The sequence below is a fragment of the Athene cunicularia genome (genome assembly GCF_003259725.1).
Source record: "Athene cunicularia isolate RWA chromosome 1 unlocalized genomic scaffold, athCun1 chr1_part2, whole genome shotgun sequence".
NCBI classification, from domain to species: domain Eukaryota; kingdom Metazoa; phylum Chordata; class Aves; order Strigiformes; family Strigidae; genus Athene; species Athene cunicularia.
The window spans coordinates 30,751,070-30,773,313 of record NW_020799092.1 but is presented as its reverse complement, the minus strand read 5'-3'; the positions used below and the strand labels follow the sequence as shown (position 1 = coordinate 30,773,313).

Sequence of the window (22,244 nt, the reverse complement as noted above, 5' to 3'; positions counted from 1 at the left end):
GCTTGATATTTATTCCTGCTGTCATTCACCTTTCAGTGTGTGATTTCCTGAAAAAATACCAAACACTACATACTGACCTATATGTTGATGTTATTTATTTTTTCACAGATTAGGATTTCTTATCAATTATGTAATTCTATGATGAGAATAGCCATAATAAATGTTTGTGCTATCCAGATGTCTTTACATAAACATGTAAGTAGTCTGACTGTTAACGGCACACCATTTTATTTGGCATTAATTTACTAACAAATCCCAACCTCATACTACTTGAGCTCATTCAATTTATAATTTACATATTTTCAAGTCTTCAGCAATGAAGTTTAAACATGTTTTGTAACTTCACCATATTTTGTAATTTAAAACATACATCATGCATGTCAACTAAGACTCCTCCATTAAACAGTGATAGAATTATTCTTATATAACTGTTATGCTGTAACCATTTTCTGTTTGCAGAGTTGCCAGTCTACATTTCACCACCCCCATACAATGATTGTCATTTAACTGTTTGCCTCTTTCCTGTTGTTTTCAATTTTATATAATAGGAACAGTAGGGGGCATTCAGAGCTTTAGATGCTGGATATGGCTTGATACGATCCTATGATGCTAGTTAACTACATTCTATATGTGCAGAATGCAGTTCAATAAATTTATGGTATACCATATTTAATACGTTAATTCCTGTAATATACATTTATGCTTTATGAGCTTCTCATTTATTTCCGTTATTTTGTTCATTACTTCCACTTAAGTTTTTAGAAGCATTTCTTTTACATAGAATTTTAATAAAATAGATGAAAAACAAAACTATATTAAAAATTGTTGCAACTAATTTGCAAATAATGAACAAAATATTTTCTTAAACTGAAATTCTTAATGTGATCCTTACAAAAAAAAAGGGGAAAGAGAAGTCTGACTTGAGTGTATTATTTGCTGTGGTGAAACTGTGTCAGGAAAATTGGCTACCCTCCTCCCCAACTCTCAGAAAAAAAGAAAGGAAGAAAAAATTGCCTAGGATTTCTTGCAAGCCATAGCTTCAGCTCCACAGATCAGAGAGAAGCTATGAAAGCCATGATAAGCAACCTGGCTTATAGGGCCTATCAGCAAATAAGCAAAAGCCTCAGAAACTTGTAGACTCATAGGAATATATAATAGGTATTAGGGTGGGTAAGGATGCCACTCTGCTGTTATTTAAGAATATGTGGGTGGAGATGATTTTATATCAACATGGCATTTTCCTCATTCCATGATACAGATAATATTTGTGCACACAATGCTCATTAGTAGGGGAAAGTTAGTGCCAGCAAAGTGGTCCACATAAAGCTGGACACTGTCTAGAGTGGAACACCACAGGATTGACAAGGTCAGAATTGTGTATGCTTGAGTTTAACTTCAAAGCTTAATATGATCAAAATTCTCCGTAAGAGACTTAAGGTCCAACATTTTATTGTGAGAATTGCTCACATATTTTCCATTATAAAGTTTTTGGGTAAAATGTACAACCAGCAGGAGATGTGATAAGATCATTTTTTGAGGCAGTGGGGTATAGAATCACATGTTCAGTATTTCAGCAGAATTTCCTGTATTTCCTGCACTAATACTTAATATTCATATCATAGTTATTGTATGGATTCCAATGGCTAAGTGTATAACCCCAAGTATCAAACAGATTATTTAAGGAATGGCATGTCACACTGGTTAAGTTTTTGCAATTTAGGTCTAACATTTATTTTCTCACAGTTTGCCTTCCAGCCACACTAACGTAGACACTGAGAGTGCAATTCATTTGTTAGACTGTACTTTGCCATTTGAGGTGCTGTAGGGTACCCCACCTGGAGTCCATCAGCCACTCCACATGGACATGGAAATTCTGAGCATCCTCTGCCATACCTTCAGGCCCATACAGATGTCTCAGTTACCGCAAGGCCTCAGAAGGTACTGGACTTCTGTGTCTGGACAAATGAATCCAGCTTTACTTTTGGTCACCTTCATAACTCTGCTGGCTCCTATGATTACACCAATTAGATCTCTGTGGAATAAAACGGTGCATATACAGGCCATGTAGACACTAAAATTTAGATCTGAATCTGGAGCTGACTCCCACCTTTGCATTCTGATAACTTCCTTGCTTATGGTTATCACTCATATTTCATAGCCTACTTCCAGTCCTCAAGCAGTTCAGACAGAGTCAGATTTAAATGTCCTTCTTTCTTTCTATTTAAAAATACTAACTCTACAAATGGACCATATAAGAATATAAAGAATGGAAACAGAAGGTTTGCCATATGTTTGACAACAGAATGCAACATACTTGTCCTGCCCTTACCAACTGTAATACTTGTCATTTTTTCCTAGTATTTATGTGTCCTTTCCGCTGCACATGCACACATAGAGTCCATCTGGCTTGTCATTTATCTCTGCATATCAGTTCATTTACAGTACACTCAAAATATACCGAGTATTCATTTTCTCAAAGTTTTTCAGGAATTTAATACATAATAAAGTAACAAAGACCCAGAATTTATGCAAATTTACATCAATATGTATAAGATAGTGTATATTTACATCAGATCTTACATCAGATATTTACATTGATACGTATAAGTTAGAGTATGTCTTCATATGATTTTTCAGAAACAAGCAGAAAGTTTTCATACTTGTAAGATCTAATATCCTTTAGGTCAATGTCCATCCAGAAGATAGATATCTGGTATGCTTATATTGGAAGATTTTATCAGTCTCAGGAAAGAAATTACTGAAACAATGGAAAGGAGTTGTTTTCTTAAATTGGCTATAAATTTGACAGACCTAAAGAATATGTGCTGTTCTTTTCTGATGAAGTACACAAATATTTATCACTTCACCTGTTCGTTCACTCTGGAGTGTGATGGCCCATGATGAATGAGAATCTTCACAATGTCTACATCTCCTCTCCAAGCAGCCAAGTGAATAGGGAAATAACCTTTATTATCTGCCACATTAGTTGATGCTTCATACTGAAGTAATTTCAGAACTATATCCCTGGAAAACAGTAAGTAAATCTAAAAAAATTGACAGAAAGCTTATTTTGTTAAGTTTTTACATGAACATGCATATTATCAAAAATTTTACCCTGAATAACACAAAAAGATATTCCAAGTGAAACAGCTACAAAAAATGAAGACCAATAATTTCTAAGAATGAAATGGATAGTAAAACATAGCCAAAATTTTACTAATTGTAATAATTCTTACTCCTTATGAACACCTATCAACAACATTATCATCAGTTCTCTGAATTTTTTTCTTTCGACAGGTTCACCTGGGCATGTAATCATTTTTAGACTTTGCCAGTCCAGGCTATGTTCATGTCCCTCAAGACAAACCTTCCAAGCACTAAGGGCAGAGAAGTACTCCTGTCCCCATCATTTCTGAGTTCTGGAGGCAGGAAGACAAGAGGATAGATTTATGGACACGGTTCCTTCAGTAAGGCTTAATTAACAATTTTTCTTCTTCTTTAAGGCATTAACTCAAAGATGGAAGAAACCGTTTAATGATGGTCTAGTTAGATATATACTATCTTCTATGGATTAACTACTTCTGTTTGTTTCCCACATCCAGCTTCCTGAGAGTAGTGAGGAGAAAAGTGACTTATTTTGATTTATTATATTTCTTTCAGTATTTTCAGTGTGGCTTATCATACATTAAATGAAAGATTCATATAAGCTGGTATATTGCATCCCTGATTTTCAAGCAGTCTCCTGAACTTCAAAAGTTAAACGTAAAAATCAACTGTGTGGTATGATGATGTTATCAAGTATGTCAGAAAGTAAACAGCCTTATCTCTCCATTTGTCTTCTCAATTATTACATTAATAGCATCTATGATCCAGTGTGACAGTTCTATTCATGTTTTTGCTGATTATGGAAACACTGGCTCTTATTGATTTGGCTCAAATCAGCATGGCAGGGGAAGGAGCTCAAAGCAGCCTATGTTATGACTAAAAACTAAGCCCTTAACTACAAGCTCTGAGAGAAGGTAAATCCTGAGGCAATTTTTCTCCCAACCTTGATGGGACCTTATTTAATTGCCTATTGAGAGAAAAATGTGGCAAGTAATAGTGAATATATTGAAGTCAAAAGAAACTCCCAGTTGTCTTAAAAAGAAATCATATACTGCAGTCACATCTAAGCTTTGAGGGAGACTTTAAACTGGATTTTGCTTACTCCTGACAAGGTCAAATAACATGAAAACACCAAGAATGTGCAGCTCCGCTACAGAAAGACTTTTGCCACACAAAGTTCCAGAAAAGTGACTTCAGAGAGAAACTCTGAGTACAAATAAGGTTTGAGAGACTTCTCGTGTAATAATAGTTGGTCTTGCAATAGATGATCTAATGAAGACTAGAGATACAGAGTAGTTTTAAAAGGGACACAAATCAAAGGAAACAGAAATTGAACTAAGTGGGGGAAAAACAGCAAAAAACCCCTCCACAACTGAAATCCATAGATAACAATATACAGCAACTACTGGGAAAAGTTTGTTGCAAGATTCGAGCTACAAAATAGAACCTAGGTCTCCTTCATCCTTCAAGAATGCCTTGACCCATCACACTTCTCCAGGTTAAGTCTTTTTTAGCACTCTGTCAGAACTTTTTCATTTTGTAGAAATAAATCTTCTTCAGAAAGAAGACTGAGAGTCCTTAGCCCAGTAACATTACTGGGCTAAGTAAAATTACTTAGGGAGACTGAGATTCAAGTGCCTGCCCCAGATACGATTTAATTACTTATAGAAAGTAGAATAGTTTCAAAAGGAAAAGAACTATCTCAGAATAACCATGAAGGACAGAATTCACCACATACAATGATCAAGCAGGGACTTGAACACTGATGTCCAACAAGTATCCCAGACACAAATTATTGCTGGGGTCATTAAGTCTTATATTCTCCCTTTTCCTGAAAAATTGAAATCTCTCAAGTTCATCCCAATGAAAAGCATGAAAAATTAAAATCTCCAAAGTTTCCAAAGGGCAAGAACTTCTCCTAAATGGGAAGGCTCTTGTGTCAAAAGATTATGCCTAATATTGATTTTGAATTTCAAGTTTCAAATCTGAAACAGAGTGTAAAGCTATTTGTAATTTGTGGTGACTAACAAAATTCCAAGCATGAGCTGTCTGTCCAGTTCTCTTGCTGACAGTGCTACCACTGTAGCAGGATCAGTATGATGGCTTCGATAGCAGGTCCTGAACCATCATGATTTATCATTAAATATCTCATGATGTATTTCAGTTTATCTTAGATAAGAAGCTATAAATGTGATGTCAGTAACTGCTACTTACCTTGCTGTGAAGGTAAGGGTTCATAGCAGCCAGTGGCCGCTACGACCTTTTCAAAAGCTACAGTTATATGTGTTGCTGTATGTAAGTGCACATCTTGAAGTTCTCTCTGACTTCAGCAGAAGTTTGGCCAACATTGTGTATGAAAACACTATTTGGCTTTTGTATGGTTTGGGGATTTTATATTGCCATGATTCACTTGAAATCTGATAGATTCAGTGTTTATACAGCAATATTTTTACTTTGCTAGGGAACTATTGGTTTACTAAACTCAGTTTTCATCTACTTAAAACCAGCAGTCTTTGCAAGCTAAGGCTTGGACTTTTGTCAGTCAGAAATGTGCAATGGAAAAAAAACAATCCATAAACAACAAACAAGAGAAATGTGATTTTCTCCCTTTTTAAAAACAGGCTGAGTTTAATAGACCATATTAAGAACTTAGACCTACTTCCATGGAGGTAAACTATGTTAATGGATGATTTTCAATCTTGTTAACAGAACTGAAATTTTGGAAAATGCACAATTTCTTGTTTAACAGTATTTTAACTTCATTTATTTATTCAGAAACAGAATATCCTGTACCTATATTCACCAAAAGATTAATCTGTTCTAAAGAAAATATGTGGGTTTCTAGCATACAATTAAAAGACACATCCTAAAGTTTTAATTTTTCCACGGAAGAACACATAAATTGTGAAATGAGAAAACTAAGCATATAATTATTATGAATTCATATGTTATCATATGGCAGTCCAAAAACACATTGTTAGTGCAAATCACTCTTAATTGCAGTTGGTTTTTGATCAGTTCCTTATCTCCCACAGAGTAATAACCCAAAGCCTTACTGTATAGACTTCATTAAAATCTTTCTTTCTTGTTCTGCCTTAATAAAAACATGCAGCTGGAAGGATAATACAATGGAGGTAACATGCAGCAAGGGGCAACACCTAATAACAGAGGTAACAGATCAAGTTAGGAGGTGTAATAGCAAAATATGTAGCAAGTTTCCACATTTTTTTACTGACACAATGGCATAGAGCTCACTTCACCTGCAGTATTCTTCAGCTGGGATTTTGCAAGCTTACCCCAAGCTTGTTGAGACATGCATATGGTAACCTGGATGGACAGCAGGGAGGGAAACTCTACGAGGTCCCACACAAGGTAATAACCTTTTTTTTTGCTTTCAAGTATATAACTACTAAATATTCTTACCATGCTACTTTTACTTTGATAATGATTAATCTATACTGGTCTTTCATTTCACAACATTTCTTCCTTGAACATTCAATGCACTACATGTGTACATACACACACAAAATATTCTGTTGCAATTTCCCACCAGCTAAAAAACACTGGAGTCACCACTAGCCGTAACAATAATAAATTTACTCAAAGTCGAGGAAGAATTTGGAAGAACCAGTACAGAATCAATAGCTTCTAAACCGCATTTCCCATTTGTCATTGCTACAATACTGATATCAATGAGTGTCAAAAAATCTTATATTAATATATCCCATGGGAAATAAGATTACTTTAGTAAGTCAGGGTCTGTCAACTTTCTGTGGAAATCTCAGAGCTATGCTACATATTTTTAAATTACGCAGTTAAACACCATTCTACATAAAAACTAAGTGTGATGCACTTACTTGTGTCCGTTTAAAGCTGCATGATGTAAAGCAGTATAACCTGAACTGTCTGTGCAGTTTATATTTGGTCCTCGCCAGATGCTGCAAGTAAAGCACAATTGTAAAGTTAATTTTGGGCTTGGCAAGTAGAGAAATGTCAGAAATTCAAGGTATAAATAATCTAAAGATCTCTGCAGCAAGTGTGATTAAACTTTGAGACAAGTTATCTTGAAAAGAACTTAATAGCAAATGTCATGTTGATACCAATAAAATTTATTTATAAAAATAATTTTACACATTCATCTTTACAGAAGTCATGAACTTTATGTAGGGCAGTCTCAAAGACTAATAACTATTCTGTCATTTCAATTGGATCTGCTCTCCTAGTATTACTCTGGTAGTTACACTGAGGCTATAATCTGATTTTGCACTTTTTTCACAAGTATATATTCATTGACTTTAGGTCAGTTAGTCTAGATTCATGCAAATATAAGATTAGTGAGAACCAGTGATATCCTCTAAAGGAACAATAAATCCATTCTTTCTACTTGGCCTGATATTTTAGCTCCCATATTAACCAAATATATTTTAAAATAAAAAACATATATATAAACCACAAGTTTAACAAAAAAATTAAATGTCATTTATTATCTTTCTGTATTTTACAGCACTTAGCTTCATATTATGTTCCATGTAAACAGTTTCACAATCTATCATGGACTCTTCACAAAATAGTAAAGGAGATGTTTTGTTTCAAAGTAGAAAAATGTGACTGCTAATCTACCAAAAAACCCCAAAACAATCACCCAGACCTGAAAACTGGATACCAGAGGCATATTGAGTACCAGCAGGTTTCTTTCTAACTACATTTGAACCTGACTATATCCTTTGTGGAAGCAATTTTTTTATTCTGTAACTCAGTTTTCATTCATTAGCATAACAACTTCCAGGACACAAGATTGAGTCCTGAATTACAGTCTCTTGTCTTTAGATTCCAATAGTGTTAAGCAGTCATTGGCAAGCCATATTCTCCCTTCACTTCATACCTTAGAATCAAGTGCTGCACTTTAAAGAACATAATCTGAAGGTAACAGGTAAAGAGTTTTTCATACTGACATTTTTCATGATCTACAACAATAAAATATGCTATGCTTAACATATGCTTTTTAAGACTTCTTTACTACGGAATCTGTATTTTATTAACTATGGAATACTGATGTTGTAGACTGGTCTCTTTTTCATTGTGTGTCTTTAAATGACTAATTAGCTCATAAATTTAAGCAGTAGTTTTCCCATAAGTAGTACTGCATGAATACAGAATTATTTGTGTGACACACTGTGTTCTGCACTACCCAGTGCTACAAAGTGCTGGGTACCTCACCCCTTCTTGCAATTTAATTTCTTGAAAGAACAGGAGTGAAATATTTTCTTGGCTGCAAAGAAGCAAAAAATGCAGTAATTTTTTTTTTTTAATCTGCTCAGAAGTCTATAGATGTTCTTTTCTACAGAAGGCAACTTCCAACTAGGAAAGTCACTCCAATCTTTCTAGTTAAAGAAATAATTTTAACTTCATGAAATAGTAAAAAAATTTCTTGAAATTATAACTCTTCCATAATAAACAGATGTTATTTATATGGCAAAGAGGGGCTGTCCATATCTACAGAAACAAAAGAAATCCTTATCTGTCAATATTTTATAATTTTGCATAATAATTTATTAGTTTTTTTTTTTTTATTGCATTCTACTTTCTACCTTTGATTTGTACCAGCTTATAGGAGAACAAAAAAAGAAAAATCCAAAAGGGTATAAAGAGTAGTATTTTAAATTTTAAAATAAATTTATAAATGACCAGAATATTAATTTACTTGGGTTTGCTTGCTTCTTTGCTTTGGTTTACAGCTATTAGGATTTGCCTCTTGGTTGTTTTTTTCAAAATGCAAGAGATCCATGAGTTCATACATTATTCATGATGCATTAGGCCTTAATTTAAAAAAAGCAAAACAAAACACAAAAACCCCCAAAACCAACCAAAACATAGTTCACAGAATCAAATAGGTTGGAAAGGACCTTGAAGATCATCTAGTCCAACCATTAAACTAACACTGACCATTCTCAACTACACCAGATACCTCGACCCTTAAACACCTCCAGGGATGGGGACTCCACCACCTCCCTGGGCAGCCCATTCCAACACCCCAAAATCCATTCTGGAAAGAAATACTTCCTGACATCCAGTCTAAACCTTATCTGGCGCAACTTGAAGCCATTCCCTCTTGTCCTATTGCTTGTTACTTGGTTAAAGAGGCTCATCCCCAGCTCTCTGCAACCTCCTTTCAGGGAGCTGTAGAGGGCGATGAGGTCTCCCCTCAGCCTCCTCTTCTCCAGACTAAACACCCCCAGTTCCCTCAGCCGCTCCCCGTACGACCTGTGCTCCAGACCCTGCACCAGCTTCGTTGCCCTTCTCTGGACACGCTCGAGTCATTCAATGTCCTTTTTGTAGTGAGGGGCCCAAAACTGAACACAGGAATCGAGGTGCGGCCTCACCAGTGCCGAGTACAGGGGTCAGATCTCTTCCCTGTCCCTGCTGGCCACGCTATTGCTGACACAAGCCAGGATGCCATTGGCCTTCTTGGCCACCTGGGCACACTGCTGGCTCCTGTTCAGCCGGCTGTCAATCACACCCCCAGGTCCCTCTCTGACTGGCAGCTCTCCAGCCACTCCTCCCCAAGCCTGTAGCGCTGCTGGGGGTTGTTGTGGCCCAAGGGCAGCCCCCGGCATTTGGCCTTATTGAAATTGCTACAGTTGGCCTCAGCCCATGGCTCCAGCCTGCCCAGGTCTCTCTGCAGAGCCTCCCTACCCTCGAGCAGATCAACACTCCCACCCAGCTGGGTGTCATCTGCAAACTGACTGAGGGTGCACTCGATCCCCTCGTCTAGGTCATCAATAAAGATGTTAAACAGGAGTGGCCCCAAAACCGAGCCCTGGGGTGTTGGAGAACGGCTTGCAGAGAGCAAGGCCATAGCTCCCTGCAGAAGCTGATTGCAGCCATCTGAGGTAAACAAAGGAAAAAACCCAGGGTACGGTTATGCTAACAGAGGACTGTTATGTTAACAAAGAGTGAAACTGAGGTACATTATGACCTTGGGGGTGATAGAAAAACAGTCCTGGGAGAAAAACAGGTTCAGAAGAGGGAAGGTGTTTATGCATACCTGAAATACCACAAGGGGCTGGGATATTATAATGTAGCCTTTTACATGTATCCAATAGATTTGTGAGTAGTATGCATGATTATTGTAGAGTGCTTATATAAGGTGTGATTTCTTTCAATAAAGTTGAAGCTTGCTCTATCATTCACACTGAATCGGCTGCTTGCTTCCTCCACCCACTGCACTGGGGGACACCACTCGTGACCGGCCACCAATGAGATTTAACTCCGTTCACTGCAACTCTCTGGGCCCGGTCGTCCAGCCAGTGTTTTACCCAGCAAAGTGTGCAATCGTCCAAACCTCTAACAGCCATTTTTGCCAGGAGAATGCTGTGGGAAATGGTGTCAAAAGCCTTGCTAAAGTCAAGGTAAACAACATCTAAAGCCTTTCCCTCATCCAATAAGCAGTTCGCTCTGTCGTAGAAGGAGATCAGGTTCGTCAAGCAGGACCTGGCTTTCATAAACCCGTGCTGACTGGGCCTGAGCATCTGGTTGTCCCTCATGTGTTCCGTGATGGTGTTTAGGATGAGCTGCTCCATCAGCTTCCTGGGCACCAAAGTCAAGCTGACAGGCCTGTAATTTCCCGATCAACCTTTCGACCCTTCTTATAGATGGGTGTCACATTGGCCAATTTCCAATCAGTTGGGACCTACCCTGTCAGCCAGGACTGCGAGTACCCCAGCCAGCTCCTTCAGCACCCTCGGGTGTATCCCATCCGGACCCATACACTTGTGTGTGTCTGTGTGATGCATCAGGTTACTGACTGTCTCCTGGATTGTCATTCTCCCAGTCTCTGTCTTCTGGCGGTGGAAGCTGGATTTCATCGATACAACTAACCTTGTCATTATAGACAGGCAAAGAAGGCATTAAGCACCTCAGCCTTCTCCTCATCACTTGTTACCAAATTTCCTCCTGCATCTATCAGGGGATGGAGACTCTCCCTGGACTTTCTTTTGCTACTGACATACTTATAGAAACTTTTCTTGTTATCCTTGACTGAAATTGAAATGAGGGTCTGGGTACCAGAAACTGGAGTAGGATCATGGGTCAGAGGGCCCGTGTATCCATGGAGCCTGCAACTGTAGGGAGTGTGGGTATAAGAGACAGCATGCAATTGCTAGTGAAGATCAAGCTGGACTAGTCAGCAAGTAGGTGAAGTAGCCTGGGAGCCACTTGTGTGTTTGCATGTCTCTGAGACTAAGGCCATGCAAGGAGCTGGCTTTCACCTGAGACGAGAGTGAAGGTTAAATTTTGCAGACCAGAAGATGAGCAGTAGGCTTCTGCAGAAGCCACAAAAAGTATTTATTTTTTTTATCTAACTTTGAACATCTGTATTTAAAATACTAAAGAAATAAGTGGTCTTGTATGGCAGACTTAGGCCATACAACCATCTAACACTTAGGTGTGTTCTAGGAGTTTGCAGATTGGACAGTCTGTGCACATGTAATTACATGCAAATTCAGATACATTCAGTTTGGGAAAGAATCTACCTAGAAAAACATGTTGACAAGCACTCAGTCTCTCTAGTTAAGTACTTCGTATGGTAAAAACTAAATATGCTAGACCTGAACAAAAGTCACATGAACTAGTTTAACTGAACTTGAACTCCATTTACTTGAAGTTGGAATCAATTTAATTTGAAGGTATATCATTTTATTCTGATTGAGTTAAAAGCTGTATCAGTTTAAATGTTATAAAAAAATGGGTAATATGCAAAAACATAAAGAAGAAACACTTTGACTTCTTGATGATGTCATGCAAAGGAATAGGAAATAAATTAGTCATGCTTTCTTAAAAGAATTTGTCCTATATAAGGCCACTTTGCATTTGACCTTTATCTAACTAGCTTAGCTTCATCATTCCTTACAGACTACTCATCTAGAAGTATGCTGGCTGGATATATTGCATAATACTGTGGCTATATTCAGAAAGCATTATGTTCCTGACTAATAATGGTTAGCTTTGCTTTATCCTTACAGTCAAAACCAAATTGCCTGGAGTGGCTACAAGAAAGAAAGTTTTCATCAATTATGACAGCAGGTTTCCTCTGTATTCCAGTTGTCTACAGGGACAAGATGGGGTTTTGCTTAGTTCATAGTGAACTTTAGTAACTCCAGCTTGTCAACGATGAGTCAGACAGATCCTTGGATCCACTCCAGAGTTCTGTCCTTGAGAATCCAGTCATCCCGATAGGAAAAAATCCTAACTCTCATTTGGCATCATCCCGCACAAGAACACAGTGAGAACAGCTACTAACTAAATTATGAAAATACTCAGTTCAAAACCAGAGCAACAGGCAGTATCTTTAATAAGTAAAATCATTCATGTTTAAACAATGTGAACCATGGTTTAAAACTGTTGTCAGTGGTATCTCCATGTATGATCTTACGTGATCTGAGCAATCTGCAGGGATGTCATATGGCTAATGCTGAAGATCAATGCATCAGATTAACTGTTCCTATGGAGGGCAACTCCTCACCTAAGTTTGGGCTCCCTACATATACGAGGTAGATGGGTTCTACACATTTGTTACTAATCAGACTTACACACTTTGTGTAAGATCTATAGATTGATCAAGATCAACCAGGAACAGGACTCCACTGTGCTAGGTAATTTTAGGCCATACAATAAAGACAGACAAGTAATCAGACATTCTTGACTATATCTTTTTTCAGTGCATATGTAATACAGATATACATATGTACATACATATATTGAACTCCCTTTATAAATAAATGCTTGGCTATTTCACATCTTCCCAGACAACTGGTATTTAGTCAAATTATATAAACAATAATTTTTTTCTGTAATAATATTTCTAATATTAATATTAGATATTATATTAAATAGATATTATATTAATAACGTTCTAATATTTCTCATACCTGAAACAAACTGAAGAAAAGTCCTATTTCTCTGCCTCTCAAGAATAGAGATATGATCACATATTTTGAAAGGAAAGATATTCCTTTAGCCATTCTTTTTCCTAATTCAACTGACCTTGAATCTTTAGTAAGAAAAGTTATAGATTTTTTTTTCCAGAATACATTTTTTGAGGTTCAACACAGTATTCTCATCCATCATAAAATCATGGTGTTTGCAATTTTAAATACATTCCTATCACAGACAGGCAAAATCCATATTTATTATAAAAGGAGATTTTAAAACCTCTGAATGATTAATTATGCATCCTGAAACACTTACTGACACTTGTTTAGGTGGAATAAAAATTCCTGAAGCTCTAGCACTGGAAGCAGCACTGGGAAGAATAACAATATATATCACAAATTTTTAAAATATGGGTGTTGTTAGAACTATGACCTCATTCCAGAATTAAAGATTGTTCATCCTAGAAACCAACCTGAGATGATACTCCTTGTTATAGTGCTAGGACACACAGAACGGAACTTGCTATCTATAGAGTCTGCAATTCAGCTGGCTTTAATACTTTGTCCTTCCTAATCAGGGTTTCCTCAAAAGTAGAGCAATTCTATCAGACATTAGCAAAACAGACACAAGAAAAAATACATGATTCCACTTCTCCTTGATTCTTGAAGGCCATCCCACACCTCATTCTCAATTTATGCTGAAATTTAAAAAGGAGATAAAGAAATCAACCTGTAGTAGAGTCTTAATCCCTGCATCAGTATAATTAATCACTAGCTACCTATCTTGACATAAGAACATAACAGGCATAGGAGTCTCACATCGTGTGTTTACATCCACATGGTATTACATCAACTATCCAGACGATTTCCCATACTCTGAGTCCAAAGCTTCCATATCTTCATCTCATAACAGCAGCAACAATGTCCAACACTTTTGGACAACCTGCCACAAACTCAGCTTAAACTCAGAACAGTGAAAGAATACAGCTCCAGCAACTAACTTCCAAAATACAAATTCTGAGATATTAAGGTTCCTGAAGTCTATCAATGACCTATAACATACATACAACATATACACAACATTTGTTCTTTCTGGTAGAATAGTTTGTAAATTAGTCAGACCTCATAGCCCTAAGGAAACAATGAGCAAGGCCAAGACGATCAGAAGCCTGCAACAGTACACTTCTGCAAGATGTAAGGTAATTGAAAGTAACTTTGATCAAAATTAATTCAAAATCATACTAAAACCCCCATCCTATCCATAACATAAAATATTAAACAATTTGAGTCTGTCCTGGAGTTATATAGTTTCAAAACAGAAGTGCATGTCATGTCTTTGCTAAAATGCTAGCATAGAGTATTTGCATGTTACCTGGCTCCACTGAAGTGCTAACACTCATTCTTTCCATCAGCACTATATTAACTTTGTTAACAAGAACACAATCTAGGAAAGACATTAGAAAATAAAGACAGATATGACAAATACATGAAAGAAGTTATCAATGATGCACAGAAAACAAAATTAGCACTTGTTCAGACTATATCAATTCAATATTTATTTCTTTACTTCTCCCAACTGGATTAACATGTTAAATAAGAAATTGATTAGTGTGAAATTAGCTATTGCAGTAAGTACAACTGAGCAAAACCAATCCACTGATCACATTTTCTCAGAGGTTTAAACACTGTATTACAGAATGGTGGCTATATAAGACATACCGCATAACCTAAAATGGAATCTTTGCAACGCCCAATCTTTTAACACATAGAGTTATTATAATGTGACATGCTTAAATGTTGTTGGCATAGCATAGAAAATCTGGATAAGAAAGATACTGGATGAATCTCTGTTCTTTTGTACAAAAATTACTAAACCAAGAAATGTTATTAACTAAGGACAGTTTGAGCATAAACTCTCTATCCTATGCTCAAACTAATCAGAAAGGTAGGATGAAAAAAAGCTTTCCAACAATAAAAACATAGCATTAATACCTGAATTTCTCTCTCAGCAACATGTCATGCCTGAAATAAACAGAAGTGTGCTACTGAGCACACATTTCATTTGCTGTGCTTTGCCAACAGAGGTCAGAATTACCTCAGGAGCATCCAAAGCATTACTATGATCACGACTAGAATTACTTTATCAACACAAGATTACTTTCATAAAGACAAATAACATACTTTAACTACAGAAGCTATCATTTCACAACTTTACATATTACAAAGGTCTTCTAAAGCTTTAGGGTATGTAACAAGAATATCACCACTTAAAATTTCGTTAAAACCATTACTGAAATAATTACAAAGGTCATATCCACCATGTCAGCAACAAAATATTTGGTAAAATGTACTAGTAATCACTTGGGTCACTCAGAAAAAGTAAATTCATCCAACATGCCTTTTATTGAACAAAATAATTTATGACACATAGTTTATAAGGCAAAATACAATTACAGTAAAAATATTCACTAAATCTGCAGTCTATTTAATGTTAGAATTCCCTATTCAAATCCATTAGGAGTTATTGTTTCTATTCTATTTAAAAGCCTTATCAAATATAGAAATTAAATTCAAGACTAAGAGGTTTAAATGACACAGAAGCTTCTACTATAAATGAAGATCTGGCTGATGTAGAGCTTCAAATAGCCTAAAAAGAACAAAAAACCACAGTTATGGTGCACAGATATGATACACAGATGTATCTAAAGTGAACACTAAGTTTCTTAATTCTACAAAAGCAATTAAATACTAACAAAGAAACTAAACAGTCTTTGTACCTCAAACAGTTCTACTGGAGCATGTTTTCTAGAAAACATATCAGCCATCTATTGCAAGAGCTCTGTTCAGTTGCAGGCCCATGGATCATGAACTTTTCAGCAATCTTAAAATAAAAACACTAAATTTGGGGAAAAATATTTTGAGAATGTTAACTGAATAATCTTGTCATCTTTCTGCTCTTTAAATATAACTGATAGGATACTCCACAAAATCTGTTTTTGCAGATACCTTTATGTAAAATATATTATAAGACTCAGCCATTACAGGAATAATTTAATGTTCTTTCTGAATTGCCTCTTTGGTAAGAGATATTTGGAGAACCCAAATTTGGGAATGAATATTCCTCCCAATACCAGAGATTCTGAGAAACATTGGAGAAGAGATCCCAGTTCCACAATAAGGGACCATGCAAAATGATTCATCCCAACTGTTAATCCCTATAAACTACTATTAGCACCGTGGTACATGCAAGACTCATGAAACAATTACTGAGATTTGTTCAGCTGTGTTTAATGCAAATAGTGTTCCTACCCCTTTATATAATGCAGCAATAAAAATAATCCCTGACTAAATATCTTAGGTACTAAACTAAATGTAACATATAAGGATAAACTGGCCTACAACACCAAAAGGGAAAGTGATGATACACCAAAAAAGGTTATGAAATGCACTTGTGAGATGGCAGATTTCATCTTGTTTTCTTTTATTATATGTATATATCATATTTATTTTGTTGTTTTACATTAAAGGTTATTAAACTTAGATAATTTGCAGGGAGGAAGGGATCCTTGTTTGTGAAATACCTTGAAAGGTATAGATCTTTAGAGAATAATGAAGATGAAAGGCCTGTGACATACATACAGATTAGGTTCTCTGGAAGCTGTTTAACAGTAACTGTTAAAATAATTCAGACCCAAAACCCCCTGAAAAAACCAGTCCCCCGTTGAACTTACCTTATTCTGAATTCATTTTAAATGTTTATTATCTTTAATCTTGGGAAGAAAGGTCTTTTTCTACATCTCATTTTAAGGGCACTTTCAACAAGTAGTTTTGATTGTCAGTTCAATCTTGACAGTAAAATTATTCTGTTAAATGAAGAAATAATCATTTCACCAGAAGGTGCACAATCTGATTTCAAGTAGTAAAAGAGGGGTGTTTTCCCCCAAGTGCAGAAGCCTGACCAAAAAAATATCTGTCATAGTTGGAGCCATATCAGAAAAAAAAATATATATCCCTCTAGTGGAATTAAATTTAAAAAGTGGACAAGGCTTCATACAGGAAAGCATTAAATTGAACCAAGACTTTGTTTAGGTCAGCTTTCCTGAGTAGCTGGATATCCAGCAACCAGCAAGAACTATAGAAAAATGGATTCCTTAAATTGCCCGGCCATTGGTGCATATAAAGCAAAGAACCTCATATAGGAGTATCTGACATAGGTTAAGTTAGTGCTATTCTAGGAATATTTCTTTCCGGGGGGTGGGGTGGGGGGGTAGGGGGGTGTAAAAGGTAAATGTTAGAAACCACATAGTCACTAGAGTATCTATATCTTCCAGATTTTCAAGAAGCTATATGAAAAGAGTGCAAAGTGATCTGAAGGAACTTGGCATCTTAAAAGGCATGAGAGCTCATCCCAGATTTATATGAGATACCTTCATTGATTCAAAAGAAGATTGTACCACAGTGGTACTCCTTTAATATTGATAACTGAGACACTGAATCGGGGATACATTACTAGCATAAACAATTGCAATGATCAAAAAAATTCCAGACAGACTTTGATCTTAAGAGTTCAGAGTAGTCTAAATGAATAGACAACCTGTAAACATTTTCAGTAAAAGAGTAATCAAACAAATCTGAAAGGTTAATTTCTCCTTGGGCACAGAAATAGAATACCAGGATGCAGTTTATGGTTGTAGAAATTTTAAAACTATACCAAATCTAGAGCAAACAAAAACAGAAACAAAACTTCTGATCTTTTAGTAAAACAGAAAACTTTGACAGCTCAATAGCCAATGAAAGAGTAGATTCTCATTACAGTGAAATACAAATTTTAACCTAGTTGATCATATAGTTCTGCCATGTAGGAGACAAAAATTTAGTAATAAATCCAGGGCATTAAATAATTTCTGAATGGCTTTGGAGGCTTTTTTAAATGGCAAGATGAGTTTCACAACTTCAGGTTTGTAGTTACAAAAGTCTTCACCGAAAGGTACATGGGTACTTGTATTGTCTCTTTAAGTTTGCAAACAGAAACTGTTTTTCTGATAGGCTTTCATATATCCTCCAGTCACTCTGAACAATCTAAAGCCCGTAACAAATTTTCCAGACAATTGTGTTTAGATAGTGGAGTTTTGTGTTCTTGTCTTCCATGTAACAATTGTTTTAGTTCTCATTGCACATTTTGATTTACAAAATGGCAGTGGGCAATCTGGGATCTAGAATGTTTATATACTGTTTAGATTGAAGTACAATCTTGATCATTAAAACTATCTGGCTCTGCTTAGCTCCCAGAAGTTATGTCATGGGTTGTATGCAGGTTAGGACTCTCCATTTTGACAGACTCTGAATGCCATGTCAGTTCCCTTGCCGCTTCCAGTCTGAATCATCTAGGAACTCAGGCTGCATCAGCAATAGTAAATTAAACATGTTGGGAACTATTTTCTGGCACTGAGGGCATACTGGCATAGAATGCTCCACACCTACACTACTCAAACCTTCCAGACAGCATAGCTGCATCCAGATTGTCTATCAAGCCCTGGGCCCATAACTATAATTCTTCAGCTGTGCCTGGTAGCTTATTCCTTGGGCACATTCCAGCACCCAGAAATGTTCCCTGGCATGTTAAAAGTTAGATGTGGCCTCACATTCCTGTCATAGGTTTGGCAGAAGCCTGCCTCCCAGCAACAGCATTTATCAGCTTAGAGGATACAAGAGCAATACTCTTGAGTTTGGATCCAGATAGTTATGATGAGCATCTGTCCATGGTTCACATTTGTGCTTTATGCCTTTGATCCTCCCAGCAGAGGGCACAGAAGGGAGGAGTGGTACACAGACCCAACGTCCTTTTTTAGCCCTTTGCCTGACTCCAGGGTAGAGGAGAAGGGGAAGGAAAGTTGTATATCCCAAACAACTGTTGTTGGTAAGTTAATGTCTTTACTTCTTTTCTCCTTCTTCACATGCACACTCATATTGAAGAAAATTCCTAGCAGTTCATCCATAATCACACAGCTTACCTCCAAGGCAGTCTAGGAGTCTCATTCTGGTATCAAACTAAGAAAGGCATCCACAATGGACTCAGAGTGACCTTACTTCAGGAAACGATTTTTAATGGCTACAGTGGCATGAATCTCCTCAACTTCTTAGCAGAAAGAATACTTTCCAAACAAAAGCAGTCTTTAGAAAATAGTTCAGAAAAGACAAGGTAGGCACAGACCTAATAAATTCTCACACAAAAAATCCCCACATTTAAGTTCTATAGAGGAAGAGGAGCTCTTGGAAAAAAAATCCCATCCAAATTGTACGGGAGGAACACAGAAGTGACTGGATGGGAAAAAAATTACTTCCATCAGTATGAAACAAGCTAAAATTAAGGACAGCCAAAGCCCTTACTAAATGCACAGACTTCCCACTTCTGATTTCCCACTCATCATAAATCAAGGAGAAAGAAGCCTTCTTAGGTGAGAGGGACCGAGTTAAACATCGGAAATTTGGCCTACTTATCAGAGATAGTATTTCCTGTAATTAATTGGATGGTTTCTCCAGAAGGAAGAACAAGTCTGTGTCTCGTGAGAACAGGTCAAGGATGAAAGTGAGAGTTGGATATCTACATTCATGATGAAGGATGTCCTGGAACTAGGCACTTTCATAGTACCAGACTGTCATACTTTCTCTGAGAATCTCTGAAAAAATTGAATGGAAAGGAAAGCATAAATCAGGGAATTTAATCAGAGAAGGAATCAATAATAGAGATTCCAAGGCCTGACTACAGCTGAAGTAGGTCAGGGGACACTTCCTATTGATCTGAGACAAAAGGATCAGCTTCTGGAAAAGATCAGGTCATAAGATTAAATTACAGAACGTTGTTCTAAATCACCCACTCACAGTTTACAAGCCTAAAATAAGTCAAATTGTCTGATAGCATATTCAGAGCTTCTAGGAATTCAAATCTTACACTGGATATACCAATCTGAAAGAATAACAAGCTGCCAATACACAAGAAAGTATTTATCATCTCCATGTTTATGTATCCTGTATCTTTTGATTTGGTAAAGAAATATTTGGCATATACTTTGAACAGGATATTTGTATAGAAATGAGTCTACCATGAATGCCAGAGAGTCATTGCTGCAAGGCTTAGTGGCATCTCCAGGCAAGGGAAGAGACACAGGCAACAATTTGGAATAAAAGAGCATCCTTTTAGGGCCACTGAGTGGGACATGCCACTGTTACAGAAAATTTAAATCTTACTGACAAAATTATGGTCTAAATAGTCTTAAAGTTATTTCAGTGCCACAAGCAAAAAAAAAAAAAAAAAAAAAAAAAAAAAAATTAAATGACACCAGTTAGTCCAGCACAACCTGAGAGAAACTTGCAAAGCTGTTGGAAGCTTCTTCATTTTTAGGAACTCGTAAGATTTCTGCATGGCAACTCTATAGTCAACTCTACTCAACAGAGGAGAGGACATGTAAATGAATACTTAATACCTGTTCAAGAAAACTACCTTTCCATGCCTAATCATCATTGTGAGGATAAAAAGGCACTCCAGTCTGCCTGAGAAAGGGAAACTGCCACTGAGGACACTTGGAGTCACAAACAGGATTGTATAGTGGAATTGGTCATAACCAATTTTAAGTAAAAGGTATTTCCCACAGATAAATCACACTATGGAAAAAAGGATCTTATGAACCAAGAGATACAAACCACTCCTGTTGATATAAACATAAAATAGCATTGTATTTTAATGTTTGGACACTTCTTCAAGTTCAAGGTGGATCTCTGTTTTCTTTCTACCTTAAAAGCAGCTGTTTACCACTGGTTTACTATGCAACAAACCAGAACTGACTTCATGGCCACTGTTACCTAAAGCAGAAAGAAAATGGGAATGGTTCTGTACAATAATGGGTCTGGGAGGAGACATGTAAATGGATGTTTTAACCAATGCCTGTGATGTCCAATACGAAGATATGTAACAAAAGTAGAGTCCCCCTATTCTAAACATAACTTTGATGAATCCAAAGTCAATTATATTACTATTTCTCCCACTTTCTGAAAAGAAAAAAAAAAAAGTACGACAGTCTCTTAGTATATTAGACATATAGAAATATTTTATGCTTCAAACATTGTTGGCAGCTTGGTTGTGCACTGAACCACAAGGGAATCTTATTCTGCAGGGCGCTTCCTCATGTAGCCAACCTACCAGCAAAGTCTGCAGCAGAGAACAGTACAGAACAGTGTTTTCCTGGAAAGGTGAGAAAGAACCCTGATCCCATGCCCTAAAGAGCAACATCCAGACATATGAGCTCTCCTTGACACAGTATTTTCCTTGTGCTGATAGACTGTGAGCTTGTAATTAAGGGGACAAGTTGTCATTCACATAACCTAGGGGATCATCTATTTAATAGTATAATTCCCTGAAAAACTCCAATGTTAACATTTCTGGCATTGGTAATTAGAAAATGAAAGTACTTGTATCTCTTTTTTTGGACACAGATGAATGCTGTGACAACACCCTCAGCCTTGGCATTAAGAATGACTATCTATGGTAAATCCAGGATTCTTACTGCTTTTCTCCAGTATCCTCTACATGCTGCAACAACTCAAGAGTATCTGATAAGAGAAGATGAGATCACTGTCCTGACCACCAGGCACACTGAAAATACATTCCTAAAGATTCCTGACTTCTTCTTTCCAGATGGTGAAAAGTTCACAGAAGTGGTGTCACTACTTAGTTCCAATGAAAGTAATTTAGCTGAGAGAAAGGGCTGAAGCTTTTACAGTTCTCCCTTCTCTTCTGATAACTTCTGATAACTTGATGCCCTTTAGTACAGACTAAAACACCTATAAAAAACTAAATGCAGTTACTACCATGTATTAGAAATAAACTAGATACAACACAAGAAAAAGGAAGGAAGAAATCATAAATTTAAGTTATTTGAACTGAGCTCCTGCTAGTTTAATCCTGTGATTACAAGCATTAAAAGAACACGAAGACTTGTTAGCTGGCCGTTCCATCTTCTTTACTTTATCATGGTGGATGTAATGAAATACAGATACTGCTGGTCAAAAAGTTCCGATTTCAGTTGCATGGCCATATGTGTGCAGAAGCCAAGCATGAAGCAAAATTTAGGAAACATAATATTTTCAAGTGCTTAAGGGATAAGACAATGGAATATAAGTCAAGCTCTCCTAGATAGGATTGGGTGTTGTCTGTGT

The 22,244-nt window shown here is 36.7% G+C and overlaps 1 protein-coding gene across 6 annotated transcripts in view; it reads right to left on the bottom strand.

Annotated features, from left to right (window-relative positions):
- Nucleotides 1-22,244, bottom strand: part of ANKS1B (ankyrin repeat and sterile alpha motif domain containing 1B) — a 455,171-nt gene that overhangs the window by 397,589 nt on the left and 35,338 nt on the right. For all 6 annotated transcript variants that reach the window (XM_026865589.1, XM_026865597.1, XM_026865606.1 and 3 more), the window contains exons 2-3: nt 6,963-7,043; nt 2,868-3,024 (exon numbers count right to left, since the gene is read on the bottom strand). In XM_026865589.1, coding sequence (XP_026721390.1) covers nt 2,868-3,024; nt 6,963-7,043 — 238 coding nt within the window. The remainder of the gene's footprint in view (nt 1-2,867; nt 3,025-6,962; nt 7,044-22,244) is intronic.